The following is a 16820-nucleotide window of genomic DNA, read 5'->3' as shown; positions in this document are numbered from 1 at the left end:
GTGAAAGAAGGCAAGTAGCAAGAAGTTGCTTGTGACCTAAATGTCAAAGTAGCTGCACAATTTGTACTTGAGGTTTCCATTTGCAGTTTGAAATGGCATTTAAACATCCTTGTTAATGTATTTAATAAATTACTCTGTACTACCGGTATATCAGCTGTAGGGATCTCTTACCAGGAGTACCTAGCACACTGTACCAGTTTTGTTTTAATCAAAAGAGACCTCTTTCTTTGAGGCTATTGCTTAGGGACCTAGAAGTACCCAGAAGAGTATTTCTTAAATCTACGACTGTCTCTGCCGTGTCTCAATTCTCCAAAGGAGCACAGACCCTGGGTGAGTGCCTGGAACCCCCTGGGCTCTTGCCACTGCTTGGCAGAGAGAGGGTAAAGCACAGAACTTTTGTAACAGTATCAGTTCAGGAAATAATTTTGCAATTTGAGGAGGTGGCTTACTCAACAAAATCCTTATCTGCACAGCATTTCATGCAACACTGATAGCTGTTAAGTTCACAAACCACACAGAAGGAGGAGCCTCAGCTAAAGATATAATGAAAACCCTTTAGCGTTTTGGATCAGCTAAGCATCTTAGTGAAAGGAAGAGGAACAGGGGAGGACAGGGAACCGGCCGAGTTTCTCCATTTCGCACTCTTCAGTCGGTGGGTCACATGCAATATTATTATTATTATTCATTAGGATATGTTGTGTTCTGCCTTGTTATACTTTGTCGTAAAGAGCAGCTTATAAATTCATAAATAAAGAAATACATTGAAATAATCCTTGAGCTCGGAAATGCTTGCATAAGATCATTACATAATCTTGTTATATACTGATAGTAATTTTGCTTTGCTATGTTGTCATGAAATTGTTTTGTAATATTTCTTGGTTTGTAAGCTGCTTGGAGCATGATTGTGTGTGTGTGTGTGTGTGTGTGTGAGAGAGAGAGAGAGAGAGAGAGAGAGAGAGAAAGCAGCATACAAATAAAATGAATGAATTTATGAAGGTGGCTTGCTTCAACAGTTGGCTGATGGCTGTGCAGCTTCCATTTCTGTTGTGGTACCATGGACAGTAGCATTGCAATAGTAAATGGTTGTATACACATACCATACACACACACCCCGTTTAAACAGTCCTGGGAACTGTAGTTTGTTATGGGTGCACTCTGAGGGGTAAGCAACAGTTTCCAGGTTTCTTGAGGGTGGGCGGGATGTGCCTTAAATGTGGGGTGTGTATGCAGCCAGGGACTGTGTACTGAGTTCTAGATATTGCAGCAGGACAGTGTCAGATCTGGATGTTATTTTCTTATAGCCAGATCCTATATTAATAACTGAATCATGATTCTGAATATTGGAACATTCGGTCTATCAGCTACTAAGCAGTTCACCATCAGATACTTTAACTTATTTCATAAAACGGAAGGTGGGAGGGGATTTCCCCAAAGAAGATAAAAGTGCTACTGTGAAAGAAATGTGGAGGGTGATTATTTACCATTAGTTACAGAGAACCAGGCAGAGGGCCTTCTCGGTAGTGGCGCCTGCCCTGTGGAATGCCCTCCCACCAGATGTCAAGGAAATAAGCAACTATTTTACTTTTAAAAGACAATTGAAGGCGGCCATGTTTAGGGAAGTTTTTAATGTTTGATGCTGTATTGTTTTTAATATTTGGTTGGAAGCTGCCCAGAGTGGCTGGGGAGACCCAGCCAGATGGACGGGGTATAAATAATAAATTGTTGTTGTTGTTGTTGTTGTTGTTGTTGTTGTTGTTGTTGTTGTTATAGAGCTGCCTTTTTTACTTGCTGTGTTGAATATCAGTCTCTGGGCAATGGGCTGAAACAGAAATGCTGTGCAAGTATTCAATACAACAAGGCACAAGTTGATCAGGTGGATTTTTGCAAAGCAATGTCTTTTCAATTGGAAAAAAATCTAGATATTTCTCTTTCAGCATGCTGATAATTTTGAAGCGTCAAATAACAGGGTTTCCTTTTTTTCCTTTTTTTAATGCCCCCCCCCAATTTAGCAACACAATGGCCCTCTTGTATTTCATCTTACTCATGGCTTTCTCTGTCATCGCTGGGAAACCGCAATACTGTAAGTCTTACTCTGCGCTGATTTTTCTCACAGAAATACCTTGAATATGATTGATTCATTCTGTGGAATGAATGAACTGCTGATCACAGTTGCGCGTCTAAACTAGAATTATCTAGACATCCATTTGTCAGTTTTCATTTCTTAGTGCAGAAAGTATTAATCTGATGTGTAGAGATCTTTCCTATTCTGCTTAGTTCAAGAGGGTTCTGGAAAGGTTTATTTCTAATGTGAGAGAAACAGGAATAAGGTTTCTGATGTTTGGGTTATTTCTCTGGGAAGCTGTGTACAGCTGGATTAAACTGGTTCTGTTACGTTTCTGTCAAGGTCATGCTGACTGTTATAGTAAGGCAAGGAGGAGCCTGGGCTCTCATTCTTGCTTTATCTTTCTTTGTTCTGATGTTCTGTATGCTTAGTGCTAAGGTTTAGTCTTATTCTAAGTTTGCAAGTTGTATTTTAAGTGCTGCAACTGGATTTTTTTTATGGACTGTGCCAATCCTGATTGTATTGGATTTGTGACCATTGTGTATCCAGGGATGGCCAAACTCGGCCCTCCAGCAGTTTTGGGACTACATCTCCCATCATCCCTAGCTAGCAGGACTAGTGGTCAGGGATGATGGGAATTGTAGTCCCAAAACAGCTGGAAGGCCAAGTTTGCCCATGCCTGATATCAGTAAAGCTCTGCTGGATAAAGTACAATTGCCTCTGGTCTATTTTTGGGGAACTCTGCTGAACTCTGCAACGTGTTTAGGTTTTTTACTCTGGCGGTGGCGTGACACCATTACTATTGAAAAAATTCCTTAAAATATACATAAACACCCCAATCCAGTTTCCATGAGCACTGCAATTTGATCAGTGAAAACCAGGTTCTATGACCACTCAGCCAGTGGAGATAGATGCCTATGTCACTGTGTTTATTTGGGATCCATTGAACTGCTTTGATAGATCTTTTGATAAGGATGCACTTTGTGGGGAGATTCATGAGCTGGATCATGTCCATGTCAAAAGTGCATTTCCTAATCCAGAAGAGGGAACATGTAGATGAGTGTTGTTGTTGTTGTTGTTTTGCATTTGTTTCCAAGACACAGTTACTGGTTTTAGCAGGCATCCCCAAACTGCGGCCCTCCAGATGTTTTGGCCTACAACTCCCATGATCCCTAGCTAACAGGACCAGTGGTTGGGGAAGATGGGAATTATAGTCCAAAACATCTGGAGGGCCGAAGTTTGGGGATGCCTGGGTTTTAGTATGACATTACCAGCAGCATTAAACAAGCTAGGAAATCTCTTCTGATGTAGGTATGCAGAATGTTTTTGTCGAAGCCCCCCTCCCTTGATATTTTGCAAAGGAATTTTGAATCTATATGTATGTTTGCAGGGCTTACAATAGCAGGTGAGGCTTTTGTTGTAAGGTGCCCTGTGCATGACACTGTGGTCTGGCAGCGTGGTGATACAACCATCTCTACAGACAAAAGGGCCCGAATACATGCTTCAGGGAATGAGCTTTGGTTTCTGCCCGCATCCGTTGAGGACAATGGAAATTACACATGCGTCCACCCTGAGTAAGTAAAAAGATGAGCAAAAGCTTTGTGTGAGTGTGTGTCATAGAATCAAAAAATTGGAAGGGTTCCAAGGGTCATCTAGTCCAACCCCCTGCAATGCAGGAATCTCAGCTAAAGCATCCATGACAGATGGCCATCCAACCTCTGCTGAAAAACCTCCAAGGACTCCCACCAGCTCTCATGGGCGTCTGTTCCACTGTTCCGAATATTTAGTCAGAAACTCCTTTCTTGTAACTTGAAGCCATTGCTTCGAGTCCTACCCCCCAGAGAAGGAGAAAACAAGCATGCTCCCTCTTTCATATGACAGCCCTTAAGATATTTGAAGATGGCTAGCATATCTCCCTCCAGTCTCTTCTTTTCTAGGCTAAACATACCCAGCTCCTTCAAGCACTCCTCGTCATGGGAGTTGCTTTGTGTTCACAGGTATGCTCCTAAAACGATGATTGTCATAATAAATCCAAAGATAAAAGGCACTTGTTATTATGAAGATGCTCTTTATTTGGAAACAACTGGAAGCCCTGGATCCGCTAAAATATTCTGCCCTTCTTATAATGACTATGAGAATGCATCTGCTATGAAGTGGTTCAAGGTATGTATCATCGATATCTGGCTGTACGGTTTAGAGAGACAGTGTTGGGCTTGAAGGTTCTCTGTGCAGCACCAGCCTCCTCTAGAGTGTGAGAAGGGAAAGTCTCAATTATCTGCTGAGATGTCATCTCCTCTGCCAGGAAGTAAGTGCTGAACACAACCACTTTTGAATGTTTTAATCTGACGTTAGGCTCGCACACTCCCTTTCTGGTCTGTGCAGGTGAAATTTAGGACTTGGCATTGAAATTTTGGAGGACTTCAGCATTCATGCCTGTCAGGAGTATGGGCAGGAGTCAGGCTCTGGGGCCTGTAATGTTTTGCAGGACTGGGGCCTGCCTCAGCTTGTGCTGGAGAAGCAGGGAGTGGCCACTCAGGTGAGACCTCAGCTTGTGCTGGAGAGGCAAGGAGTGGTCACTCAGGTGAGGCCACGATACTTCACTGCACCTGGTGGCAGGAGCTGGGAGGGATAAAAGCTGAGCATTTCCCTTCAGCTCTTTGCCACAGCAACGCTATCCCTGCCTGGTTGCCTCTGGCCTCTTGCTCCTTGGACCCTTGCCTTGCCGACGCCTTGATCCTCGACCCTTGGACCTCTGCCTTGCCGACGCCTTGATCCTCGACCCTTGGACCTTTGCCTTGCTGACTCCTTGCTCCTTGACTCCCAGACTCCCAGACCTTCACCTCTGCTTTGCTCCTTGACCCTGCGACTGCCTGCTGCTGGACCCTCAGCCTTGCACCTGTTCCTGCTTCTACACCACCATCTTGCCTCTAGTCCTGACGTCCTCAGCCAGGGCTTTAACCGCCCGCCGACCGGACCGTGACAATGCCCAGGCTGGCTTGACACGTATTATTCATGACTTTATGGCTGCCATGACAACCATGAGACTCTCCAGCATACAGAGGTGGGTTTAGGGAAATGCGACGGGTTCAGAGCCTCAGGGATGCTGCCAGGGATGATGCAGCTGTGATTTGCAGTGGAGCACAAGAGGTGGAGGGTTGCTAAATGTGAGACCCCAACATCCACCACTGAGGTCACACACTAGTTCTGTCATCCTTCACTGCCCTGGAAATGGCAGTGGTCTTGTTCATGGGTAGACTGTTATTTATTTCCTCATACACATCCCGACTTTCTTTCTAATAAGGGACTACACAGCTGCTGACAATATGGTATCACATAGCAGCACACAATGTTAGAATATCGTTTTATTGTTTGCTGTTACTTATTTGTGCACCATTTGGTTAGATTCCTCAGCTATAGCCAGTGCCGGATTTACATATACGCTAAACAAGCAGTAGTTTAGGGACCCACTCTCTTGCCCCCCCCCCCAAAAAAAGTTGAAGGGAAAAAACACCTGCACGTTCATTTCCAAAATATAAGATAAAAAACAAATAAAATAAAACCAACATACAGCAACAGTGTTTTGTGTTTATTAAATTACCATATAGCATATATGGTATTGGGACCCTCGTACCTACGGGACCGCCTCTCCTGGTATGCCCCACGGAGGACCTTAAGGTCCACAAGCAACAATATTCTGGAGATCCCAAGCCATAAGGTGGCTAGATTGGCCTCTACTAGGGCCAGGGCCTTTTCAGTATTGGCCCCAACTTGGTGGAACGCTCTTTCACAGGAGACCAGGGCCCTGCGGGATTTGTCATCTTTCCGCAGGGCCTGCAAGACAGAGCTGTTCCGCCTGGCCTTTGGGCTGGACTTAGTCTGACCCATGTGTTTTTCCTCCGTCATGGTTTGGATTTATGGACTACTTAAAATGAGGCTGCATTTAAATTTTAATATTGTATTTTAATCTGTATTTTAATTAATTGCTTTTTATGTTTTATTGTAATTTTATTGGTGTTAGCCGCCCTGAGCCCGGTTTTGACTGAGGAGGGTGGGGTATAAATAAAATTTTGTTGTTGTTGTTGTTGTTCTTGTTGTTTAGTCGTTTAGTCGTGTCCGACTCTTCGTGACCCCATGGACCATAGCTCGCCAGGCACTCCTGTCTTGCACTGCCTCCCGCAGTTTGGTCAAACTCATGTTCGTAGCTTCGAGAACACTGTCCAACCATCTCGTCCTCTGTCGTCCCCTTCTCCTAGTGCCCTCATTGATCCCCTTCATGGATCAATGCCTTGTCGTGGCGAAGGGGCTTGAATAACTCAGAGAAGCTATGAGCTATGCCATGCAGGGCCACCCAAGATGGACAGGTCATAGTGGAGAGTTTTGACTAAACGTGATCCACCTGGAGAAGGAACTGGCAAGCCACTCCAGTATCCCTGCCAAGAAAACTCCATGGACAAAGACAACAGGCATATTATTATTATATTGAACACAAAACAGTGACAATTTGTTGTTGACAAAGGACACCTGGACATATAAAGGGCCCCATTACCTTCATTAGTTTAGGGCCTCATCAAACCTAAATCCAGCCCTGGCTATAGCAGTCAAGGTGTAAGATGTCCTTAAGATTATAATTTCCCACAGCTCCAAGTATGCAGATAGTTTACTTGCAGAGGCATTTTGAACTTCTGGAAACTTCAGCTTCTCTGAGCATGCTGATCCTTCCCTCTTGAGTCTCAGTTTTGTGTTTTGACTACAGTCTTGTTGGCAGTGCTCTTTTTCTAGAAAAAAAAGCGGTGGCAGAACTCACCATGAACACTCTCCTCATTCTCTTAGAATGGCGATGGTACCCAACAGAGAAGTGCCAGGACTGAGTTCCGGAGAGTTCCGGCTGGAAAAAAAGGCCTTGCTTGTCAGCACGCAACACTGGATTTCACATTTAGAGGAGCAGCAGTAGTAATAATATTTAACAAGTCATTAAACAGTGGTGAAAAATGAATATGTGTTTTGCTTTTTAGGACTGTAAACGCCTTCGTGGAGCAAGGTACAAAGCGGTTAAAGATGTCCTTTACATTTCCGATGCAACTGAAAGTGACAGTGGATACTATACTTGCCAGTTTACATACAACCATGGTGGAAGAGCATTTCCAGTAACTGCAACAACGCCTTTTAGAATTACAGGTAAGGTGATAGTGGGCATGAACCAGTTTGATAAACAAACAAATATTTTGTAGTGTGTTTGTACGTTTTGGTTGCTTTGGTTCCTAAAAAGATAGTGTGGTCCTATTATTAGCACAAACTGGTGTTGAAGTGGTATTAAATGATGAGCCAGTCTTTACGGTATTATGCTGTTCTATATTTCTGTCTGACATGGTTATTCTAACAGTTGTAACCAGTGCTACTTTTTCTAGAAAAAAAAGGTGCCAGAACTCACCATGAACGCCTCCCTTGTTCTCTTATAATGGCAATGGTGCCCACCTGAGAGGTGCCAGAACTGAGTTCCGGCAAGTTCTGGTTGAAAAAAAAAAAAGCCCGTGTTGTAACTGTGTTTGCTGTGTAAATTGATGAGTTTATGTGCTCAGCGCTCTCACACATATACCAGGAAACCGTCTTTTGACAAGACTTCAGCAAATAATGAGATCTGCTTCTGTTTGATGTCGACCAATTAGAGAATCTTTTATCATCTTCCAAGCAAGTCCAAAATTAAAAACCTTGATTATATATATTTTCATTTCCACACAGTTTGAATTTTAAAATCCATATTATATCAATGAGTTCCAAACTTTCCAATCTTGCTTGTTGTAAATATTTGTAAACAGTTCTTCTAAGGGGGGGGGGTTGTTAAGTAAAATAATAAAGCACAATAATAAAAGAGTCTTGGCCCCCTTTCCTTTCCGCTCTAACATACCAACTCTGGCTCTAATGTAATCCTTCTTCAGTTCAGTCTTTTTTATCACCTCACCTCAGTGGCTGAGTTGTTTAGCAGAATAATTCCCCCCTCCGCGCCTGAAGCATGTCTAAAACTTAAATCTAATTTTTCATCTTAAGAAATGGAACCTGAAGCGCTCAATGGGGACAGCGTCCAGGAGAGCCAGACTCTCTCGGGGCTTTCCATTGAGTGCCCCTCCAGCCCCTCCTTCCTTCTGAATTTGGAGCTGGGTTGTTGGGCATCCGTGGATGAGACTGCATCTTCCCTTCTCCAGGAAGATTTTGGGAGGCTGCTTATTCCCATCACAGCCTCTAATTGCCCCTTGATAGCCAGAGCAATGGAATGTTCAGCCATCTTCCGTGGCGTCTCAAGCAGAAGTCCATAAGGTCAGCATTTCGAATCCGCATGACAGGGTGAGCTCCCGTTGCTCTGTCCCAGCTCTTGCCAATCCAGCAGTTTGAAAGCATGCCAGCATGAGTAGATAAATAGGTACTGCTGGGGTGGGAAGGTAAACGGCGTTTCTGTGCACTCTGTCTTCCGTCACTGTATTCCATTGCTCCAGAAGCAGTTTAATCATGATGGCCACATAACCCAGAAAGCTGTCTGTGGACAAACGCCAGCTCCCTTGGCCTGAAAGTGAGCTGAGCGCCGCACCCCATATTTGAATTCAACTGGACTTAACCATCCAGGGGTCCTTTATTTGCTACTATTTTGTCCCAAAATGGATTTGGAAAGTCTTCCCTATTATCTGTGAATGTTCTGGTCCAAAGTTCAGCCTGAATTCTTCTAGAGTTGAACTCTCAAGTAATCCTAATTTATATTTGTAGGATTGAGTTTTGTTGTTGTTGTTGTTGTTGTTGTTGTTGTTGTTGTTGTTGTTGTTGTTTTTTAAATAAGCAATAGGGATTACTCTTCTGATATCACATTGAAGTAATCTAAGTGATGCCGTATTTAAAATATCTTGGAGAATATTATGGATATAAACTATAATTCTAAATTGTGAAATCACAGCTTAAACATTAATCTAAAGTATTCTATCTCTGTCTCTTGCGCCCCGATTCCACAGATTCTGTTTTACTGACATCTCCTAAAGTTTTATATCCAAAGGATGGTGACGTTATAGAAGTAGAGATTGGTAATGATGCTATTTCTTCAGCTTTTTTTTTGTTTGTCTGTCCTAAATCTCCACCCATTCCATTTCATTGGATGACCTGGGGGGGTCTAATTTTATGCTGATGATGTATGGATTTGTCCTTCTAGGTTCTCCTGTGCAACTTTTATGTAAGGCATGGCTGGGCCACGGAAAGCAAGGCATAGCCATAAGCTTTTGGGAAGTCGATGGCGCAAACGATTCCAACCGCTTTGTTAAATCCAATAAATCGTAAGTAAAAAGATGTCCATTGTTAGGAGGTGGGGGAGGGGAGAAATAATTTAATTAGCTAATTTTTTTATGTTGCCAGAATTTCTAGAGTAGTTTACAAAAATGCATATTAAACGATAACAGCTTAAAATCCCCCAAAATACGTTGGAATCAGTTTTTAAAACTTGGAATGATGACAATGACAACAGCAACAGTTCTTGTCTAGCTTTGAAAAGATACCAAGTGAAGCAAGTTCCACTTCTAGGTTGCCAAAGCTGAGCTGGTTCTAATGACATCCTTTCTACTAGGTATATTGTACCTGGCAAAGGACAGTTTGCAGAGGCTGAATTACGCATTGCAGAAGTGAGGGAAGAAGACCTCAGTTTAACCTTTAGATGTGTCCTGGCCAATGATCTGGAGTACAAAACAACAGAAGTGACTCTGGTGCCCAAAGGGGCAGGTGAAGGTCAGAAGAATTTTAACCCTCTCTTTGTTCAACAACAGTCAAATCTCAAAGCGTAAGAATGACGTTCTTCCTATCTTTCCCTCGGAACTCTCCCGCCAGAACTCTCTCACCATCCCTGCTCTTGGCTTTCTTCAAGTGCTTCTAACTGCCTGGAACAAGGCCCATGTCACTTGTTTGGCAGGGTACAGGGGTATATGTGTGCGCAGTCGCTGGGGCAGCTCAGGACATGTTGACACCTGAAGCGAATCAGAACATGCAGCCATCTTTGGCCTGGGAACTCTAGTTTGTGAAGGGTGTGTTTTAAATATACAAGGAGGAGTTGCTCCCCTCCTTTGCCTTCTTCCATCTCTGCAGCCCCACCAGCAATGAGCAGCATCAGTGGCAAGCAAGCCCCCTGGCCAGCTCCGGGTGGGGTGTCTCCCTTTCCAGATCTGCTGCTCCTCCCAGCTCCTCCCAGCTGTCCCAAGCTTGCCACCTGAGGCGACTGCCTCAGCAAGGCTAATGGGTGGGTTGGCCCTGGTAGCAGCAGTGTGAGTGTGAGCTTCTGGTTTTGCATTGCTGGAATGTATAATAGACGGCGCAGTTCCATTGCTCCACCCACCTTTGGCCTTTGGCCCCACCCATTACTGGCAATCAACCCCTGAAAGCTTGCCCACAAGACCACGGGGCCTTTGGGGCTGAAAAGCGGTTCCTCACCCCTGGACTAAAGAGCTGGGGAGGGGCTGCTGGAATGCCCACTCTAATAGACATGTGCACACCAGCACAGTTTGTAAAAGGCCCAGTGTTTTACACTGCCCCCAACAGAGATGGCCCCTGGTAAATAGGGACTGTTGCAGCATATTGACCATCTGTGCCTTATATACAGTGCCAACCCCATTTTCCAATCATGTGCTGAGATCCTGACCATCATTTCCTGGGGATGATTCACAGAGCCCTGCTGATTTTACCTGCCGTAGCCTCAGAGCCACTGGAGCTCATCAGGATCGTAACCAGCAAGAAAAAAAAAATCTGAGCAGGACAAGGCTCTGCCAATTTTGAAACATGTGATGCTCATTTACGAGATTCATTTAATAAATCCGTTTATTGGGGTACCGGTATATCCTAGGGACCTTCTTTGTCTGGTCTGAAATATATGTATAAGCAATAAATCTCCACCAGTCTCTTGCAAATATGTCTCTTGGTTCATTTCCTCTAGCTAGACTTAGCCCTAGTACATAAACTTGCATGTAAACTATCTGCCAAACCCTTTTATGCCACACTATTAAGATCATTCCAAAAAGTGGCAATTACATGTGCAAGCTACCTATAAGTATCTGTCTGAGGTTTGTCTATCAAGTCCATATTATCAGCTGAAAATAAATTTAGTAGAGCAAGCTTTGTGGTCTTCCTAAGGGATGGTTTAGTAATTTTACCCATTTCGTTGAAAACTTGATGCCAGAATACTGATATATTGGCACATCTCCTCCACATATGTTTATAGTTACCCCTATCACTACACCCCCTCCAACAAGTTGCTGAAACATTCCTATAAATGTATGATAAGTTTACCAGGGTAAGCCACCACTTTTGCAGTATCTTCAAATCCTTTAATGCTAATTGAGTGGGACCTCAGCATGGCCAGTAGTCTGGAATAGTGGAAGTTGCAATCTAAGGGGCACCCTTTCCCTCCTTGCTCTTTGTCTGATCAAAATCATGCTCTCCAAGTTCTCTTTGGCACCAGGAGAAGACATACAGATCTCACATCGTCTCCCAACTGATGAGAAAACCTTTTAAGTACAGTGGTACTTTGGTTTTCAAATGCCTCTGTAGTTGAACGTTTTGGAACTCGAATGCCAAAAACCTGGAAGTAAGTGCCTTGGTTTTCAAATGCGCCTTGGAAGTCGAACAGGAAACGAGGCTTCCATTTTGAGTTTTCCGTATTGAGGCTTATGCTTTGAGGCTTCCGCTTTTCGAACATTTCGGAACTCGAACGGACTTCCGGAACGGATTATGTTTGAAAACCAAGGTACCACTGTACAGCCAATTTAAGGATGCCAATCTATTCTCTCTACCCTTAGGCTTCTTGCGTAGGCTACCTTAGTAGGAGTTCATTTATTGGCTGTAGAGATGTTAAGAATTCCAGTCTCCACAAAAATGGCCTTGTCCCAAAATGGCATTTGAGACTTGAAGGGTTCGATCCATTCAGAGATTTATTATTAAATCCTTGAATTTCACTTCAGAGACAATAGAGAACTAGCAGTGAAGACACAGAAGCACTAGCATGATGTGGGTTTTTTGGGGGGTGGGGGGGACAATCGCTGTATGAAACAACTATTCAACAATCCAATATGACCCTACCCAGTCCGTACTTAGAAGATCTTTCTCCGAAGCTCTGTTTTGAGTTGTCCACCATCTTTGGGGCAGTGTTGCCAGAGTTATGGAACTTCCTTCTTAAGGAGGTTTAACCTGCTCCTTCTCGGCCAGTGTCAGCTCTGAGGCACCAGGCAAAGATGTCTCCCTGGCGCAAAAGTGCTTTTGGACCCACTGATTATTTGTTGGTTTTATAAATATGATTTCCTACCTGACTTTCATCATCAGGTCCCAGGGTTACAGCAATTTAAGAACACGTTTTGTAACAGTTTCACACAAATTACGGTCACAATAACAAAGTGACCTGAAAAGATGTATCTCAAGTGTCAAAATTCAGGGCAAAGAGGTAAATCTTCACCATATGCTGGAGTTTTAGGTGAAAATGGTTGATGAGAAAGGCTGCTTGTTCTGGAGCTGCACAGTCTGTTCCAGTTTTAATTTGTTTCCCCCCCCTGAATAGTTTTAAAGTCAGTTGGCTCAACAGTTAATGTTAATTGCTATGTACAGGCAAGGAGCATATCTGTTTGATCTGTTTTTTCTTCTATGTGGGCTTAAAAGTCATATATTTTAATTGGAGAACAGGCACTGGAAGAGCAGCTGTTTTGGCTCAGTGTTTTTAACGGATAAGAAACACTTAGAATGCCATCTTGACCAATGGATACCCTCCAGTTTTAATAGTTATTTATTACACAAGCACAGACCTGCAGTGCTTTGGTTAAAGAGTTCAGAACTACATCGCCAAATGTCTTCACAGAACTCAGACCCCATTTGATAATGTCTAACAATTTCTACGCACACAAATCAATACACCTTGGCTGCTTTGAGGGTCAAGACAAAGTGGCTAAGAAGGTTCTGTCTAAGGCAGTTGGGGATTTTGCATAAGCATCCATCAGAGGAATCCATGAGGAAATTTGATCAAATGTAGATTAGAAGGCAAAAGTCTGCTAAAAAACAAGAAATCTGAATCTAGGAAAACGCAGTGACAGGAACTGAGACTAGCAATAATGGAACAGAGGGAGGACTAATTCTGGGAAGTGGTGGCCTGAGGTTTAATGGAAGTGAGGTCATCACAGGAAGTTCCTTTATACTAAGTCCATTAGTCCGTCTGGTATTGTCTGCACTGCAGAGCAACACCTCTCAAAGTTTTAGAGAAGGGCTTTCCTAGCAAAGCACGTGAGCTGGCTCTGAGCTACAGCCCTTCCCTCCTTCTCATGACACAAGACATCCCAGTTAGTCTACTCCAGACTTATTATTCTAGCATTTCTACTATCACTGCTGTTTTGTGTGACTGAAAACAGAGCCCAGGATATTTTTATATTTTTGGTAATCTTCTTTATTTTATTTTCATCAGGGCATAGCAACACCTACGTGATTGTGGTGTTTGCTATTTTAGCAGGTCTTACAATGATCTTGGTGGTGGTTTACCATGTTTTTCATGTTGACATTGTCTTATGCGTCCGAAGGATATTTAACTGCAATAAATCCAGGGAAGGTGAGTATGAATGCGCCGTTTGTGCAAGCAGCAATGAGCAGTTGCATGGCACTGATATGTCCCAGAGACAAGAACGTATCCATGATCTACAGATGAGTGGCTCTTCATGTAGTTGGACATTCACCATGGTGAATTACCACTTGATAAAAGGTTGTATGGATCTGAGCAAATGTCACACTACATGGGCCTTCTTGGTAGTGGCACCCTCTTTGTGGAATGCCCTCCCTTCAGATGTCAAGGAAATAAACAACTATCTGACTTTTAGAAGACATCTGAAGGCAACTCTGTTTAGGGAAGCTTTCCAGGATTGGTGTTATAAATTAAAAAATCATCATTATTATACAAAAGGAATGCAAATTTGCTGTCAGGGAGCAGAGCATTGAAAAGCTAGAATGGGTGGGAAAGGATGGACTAACTCTGTTTTGATGGCAGTACCAGGAGTGGCTTAAATTGGACCAAGGAATTAATATAATCTAGTGTCAAAAAAAATTGATGGATTTTTTTGATTTTATTTCTTTTTCTTCTTTTCTATTTTCTTTTTTCTACTTAGGTTTGGTTTGCCGATCTTTTTTTCTTTTCTTTTTTTGTGTCCTTTTTTCTTTATTTTCTTCTTGATTTTCTTTTTCCCCCGTTTCATATTCTTCTGCAAAAAGGCTATTTTAATACTTTAATTTACTTATATACATCTGGAATAGAATGGATGTATCTGATATGAATAATGAAATGCACGATGTAACGTTTTTGTTTTAAATCTTAATGTATTTCTTCTTCTTCTTCTTCTTCTTCTTCTTCTTCTTCAATTCTTGTGATTGATCATTTAATAAAAATTAAAAATAAATAAATAAATTGGACCAAGTTGCTTCAGAAAGCACATGACATGTTGATTTTATCACTTGCCAGTTGCTTCCCTTAAATTTGGAAGTGTGTGCTGGTAATGGACTATGACCTGGAAGACCAAGTTTCCAATTCCCACTCAGCCATGAAACTCACCTGGGGCTAGTCACTGTCTCTCAGCAGAACATGCCTTGTAGGTTTCTTGTGAGGATCAAAAGGTGTGGGGAGAATCATGTGAACCACCCAGAATTCCACCTTTACAATCATCTGTGGTACACACTCTCAAACTTTGGGATTGTTGAAACATATACAACAAAAATTTGATCAATTTGAGTTCTGCAACTCAAATTGGGTCTACTAGACCTAAAGATTTTAAGCAATGTGGACTGAATTCACTTCTGGGGCCCCTCTGGGATTAGGGGCCTGAAGTTTAAGCTTCATTAGTTTCCTAGTAGATCTGCCCCTACTAGGGACTCTGCTTTCAAGTTCTTGGAGTTCATTTCCCCTCTTTAGCTTTACTAATTTGATATAATAATCCTAAATAGTATAACAAATATGCACAATTAATGCTATGGTGCATGCAAGTTTGTTCACATTCAATGGGCTGAATAATTTCAAGTCTATCTGTGTTCTTTTCACACTTGTACTAAAAATTGTGCTAAGCATGCTGCGTATATTTGTACATGATTTGCAAACAGGCGTGCTAATAATCTGTAATCCTGCTGTTTAACCTGTACAGTACAACCGAATGAATTCCGCATTTCTAACTTGAAAATAACAGCTTTCTAAAATTCATACTTCAGCTTTGCAACCTATTTCTTGTTTTATTTCGCAGATGGGAAAGTATATGATGCATATGTTATCTATCCCACAAATGACACTTATGAAAATAATTTTATGGTCTCTTTCATTCATCAGATTCTACCAGAGGTTTTAGAAAAACAATGCGGGTATAGATTGTGCATTTATGGGAGAGACGTGTTGCCTGGAGAAGGTAAGCTGTTGTGCAATGAAGAAGCTGTGAATTACAAATTGTACTGCCATGATCTCAGCTACATACCACTACTAGCCTGAGAATAAAGGCTAGTCAACACAGAGCTCCAGTGTGGTAGGTCATGGATATGGAACCTGCGACCCTACATAGGTGTTGTTGGACCAGCCTGATTCATGGTCAGATATGATGGGAGCTGAAATAAAATATAATCTACAACAGGTCTGGGGAACCTCCAGCTCACAGGTCAAATAAGTCCTGTTTGTTTGGCATTCGCCCTTCCTTGGCCCCCCCCAGCCACAGCCATCTTAATCTTCTTTCTTCTTCTTTGGCAATCACTCGTAGCCAGGTAAGATTGTCTTCCATAAACACGGTTTTAACAGTGAGTCTGTAAGTGAATGTAGAGGCCAATTCTGGATCCACACGTCCTTCCACAGTGGGGACATTAGTTTCCGGGCAGGAGTTAATCACAATGACGGTTTGCCAAGCTCATTTCACCCTTTCGTCTTGAGTTTGAGCGTCTTCAAAGCCCATGACACCTTTGGTAAAGGCTGTTCTCCAGTGGCCAGTGTTTCCCAGTTGTTGTTGTTGTTGTTGCTTATACTACTTTTTTTTAGATTTGCCTTCAGAGAGTCTTTAAACCTCTTTTGTTGACCACCAGCATTACGCTTTCGGTTTTTAAGTTCGTAATAGAGCAGTTGCTTCAGAAGTCGATAATCGGGCATCCACACAACATGACCAGTCCAACGAAGTTGATGTTGAAGAATCATTGCTTCAACACTGGTGATCTTTGGCATCAAAAGAGCATTAGAGTGTGTTCCAATTGTTCCTCTGCAAGCAGGGCTTGCAATTGGCACTGAATTTATATTCAGCACTGAAAGCAAGCCCTGCTTGTGGTGGGGCTCTTCCTTAATAGACAAAACTCTATTGTCTAGAGCTGCACTGGCAATAGTTCAAATCTGCCATGGTAGGCTCTGGAGGTCTCCAAGGAGAGGCCTAGCTAGCCATCTGATGAGGATGCTCTAGCTTTCTCTTCCAAACTCTCCGACTCTAAGAGCCACAAGAAATTCTTTACTTTAGATGCAGTGGCCAGTGTTGGTAGTGGATATCTTCTGAGCCTGAGATTTCTATTAGCCTTCTGAAATAATGCACCATAGAGTTGGAAAGGTCTTCTGCTATTTCTTAACTATGCACTTTATACATTGGCAGATGCTATTAGTGCAATTGAAAGTAGAATACAAAAGAGCAGAAGACTGATAATCCTTCTAACAGTACGGCTGGCCAAGAGTGAACATTTTGCATATGAGCATCAGATCGCATTCTACAATGTCCTCATCCAAAAT

General features: G+C 42.6%; 1 protein-coding gene across 4 annotated transcripts; it reads left to right on the top strand.

Annotated features, from left to right (window-relative positions):
* Window positions 1-521: 521 nt before the first annotated feature.
* IL33R (interleukin 33 receptor) lies at window positions 522-16820 on the top strand. 4 transcript variants are annotated; one of them, XM_088667614.1, is made up of 11 exons: window positions 522-652; window positions 2010-2080; window positions 3453-3636; window positions 4060-4225; window positions 7075-7237; window positions 9052-9120; window positions 9246-9366; window positions 9654-9811; window positions 13512-13652; window positions 15405-15480; window positions 16687-16820. In XM_088667614.1, the coding sequence occupies exons 2-10, from the start codon at window positions 2017-2019 to the stop codon at window positions 15440-15442; spliced, it is 1104 nt and encodes a 367-aa protein (XP_088523740.1). In that variant the 5' UTR covers window positions 522-652; window positions 2010-2016; the 3' UTR covers window positions 15443-15480; window positions 16687-16820. The 4 variants fall into 4 exon arrangements, with proteins under 4 accessions (XP_088523740.1, XP_088523741.1, XP_088523743.1 ...); XM_088667615.1 differs by lacking the exon at window positions 13512-13652; XM_088667617.1 differs by lacking the exons at window positions 13512-13652; window positions 15405-15480; window positions 16687-16820 and adding an exon at window positions 10677-10864.

Source organism: Zootoca vivipara, chromosome 4 (genome assembly GCF_965207765.1).
Source record: "Zootoca vivipara chromosome 4, rZooViv2.hap1.1, whole genome shotgun sequence".
Lineage (NCBI taxonomy): Eukaryota > Metazoa > Chordata > Lepidosauria > Squamata > Lacertidae > Zootoca > Zootoca vivipara.
Note: the sequence above shows the minus strand (reverse complement) of the source record. Positions and strands in the feature narration are given on the sequence as shown.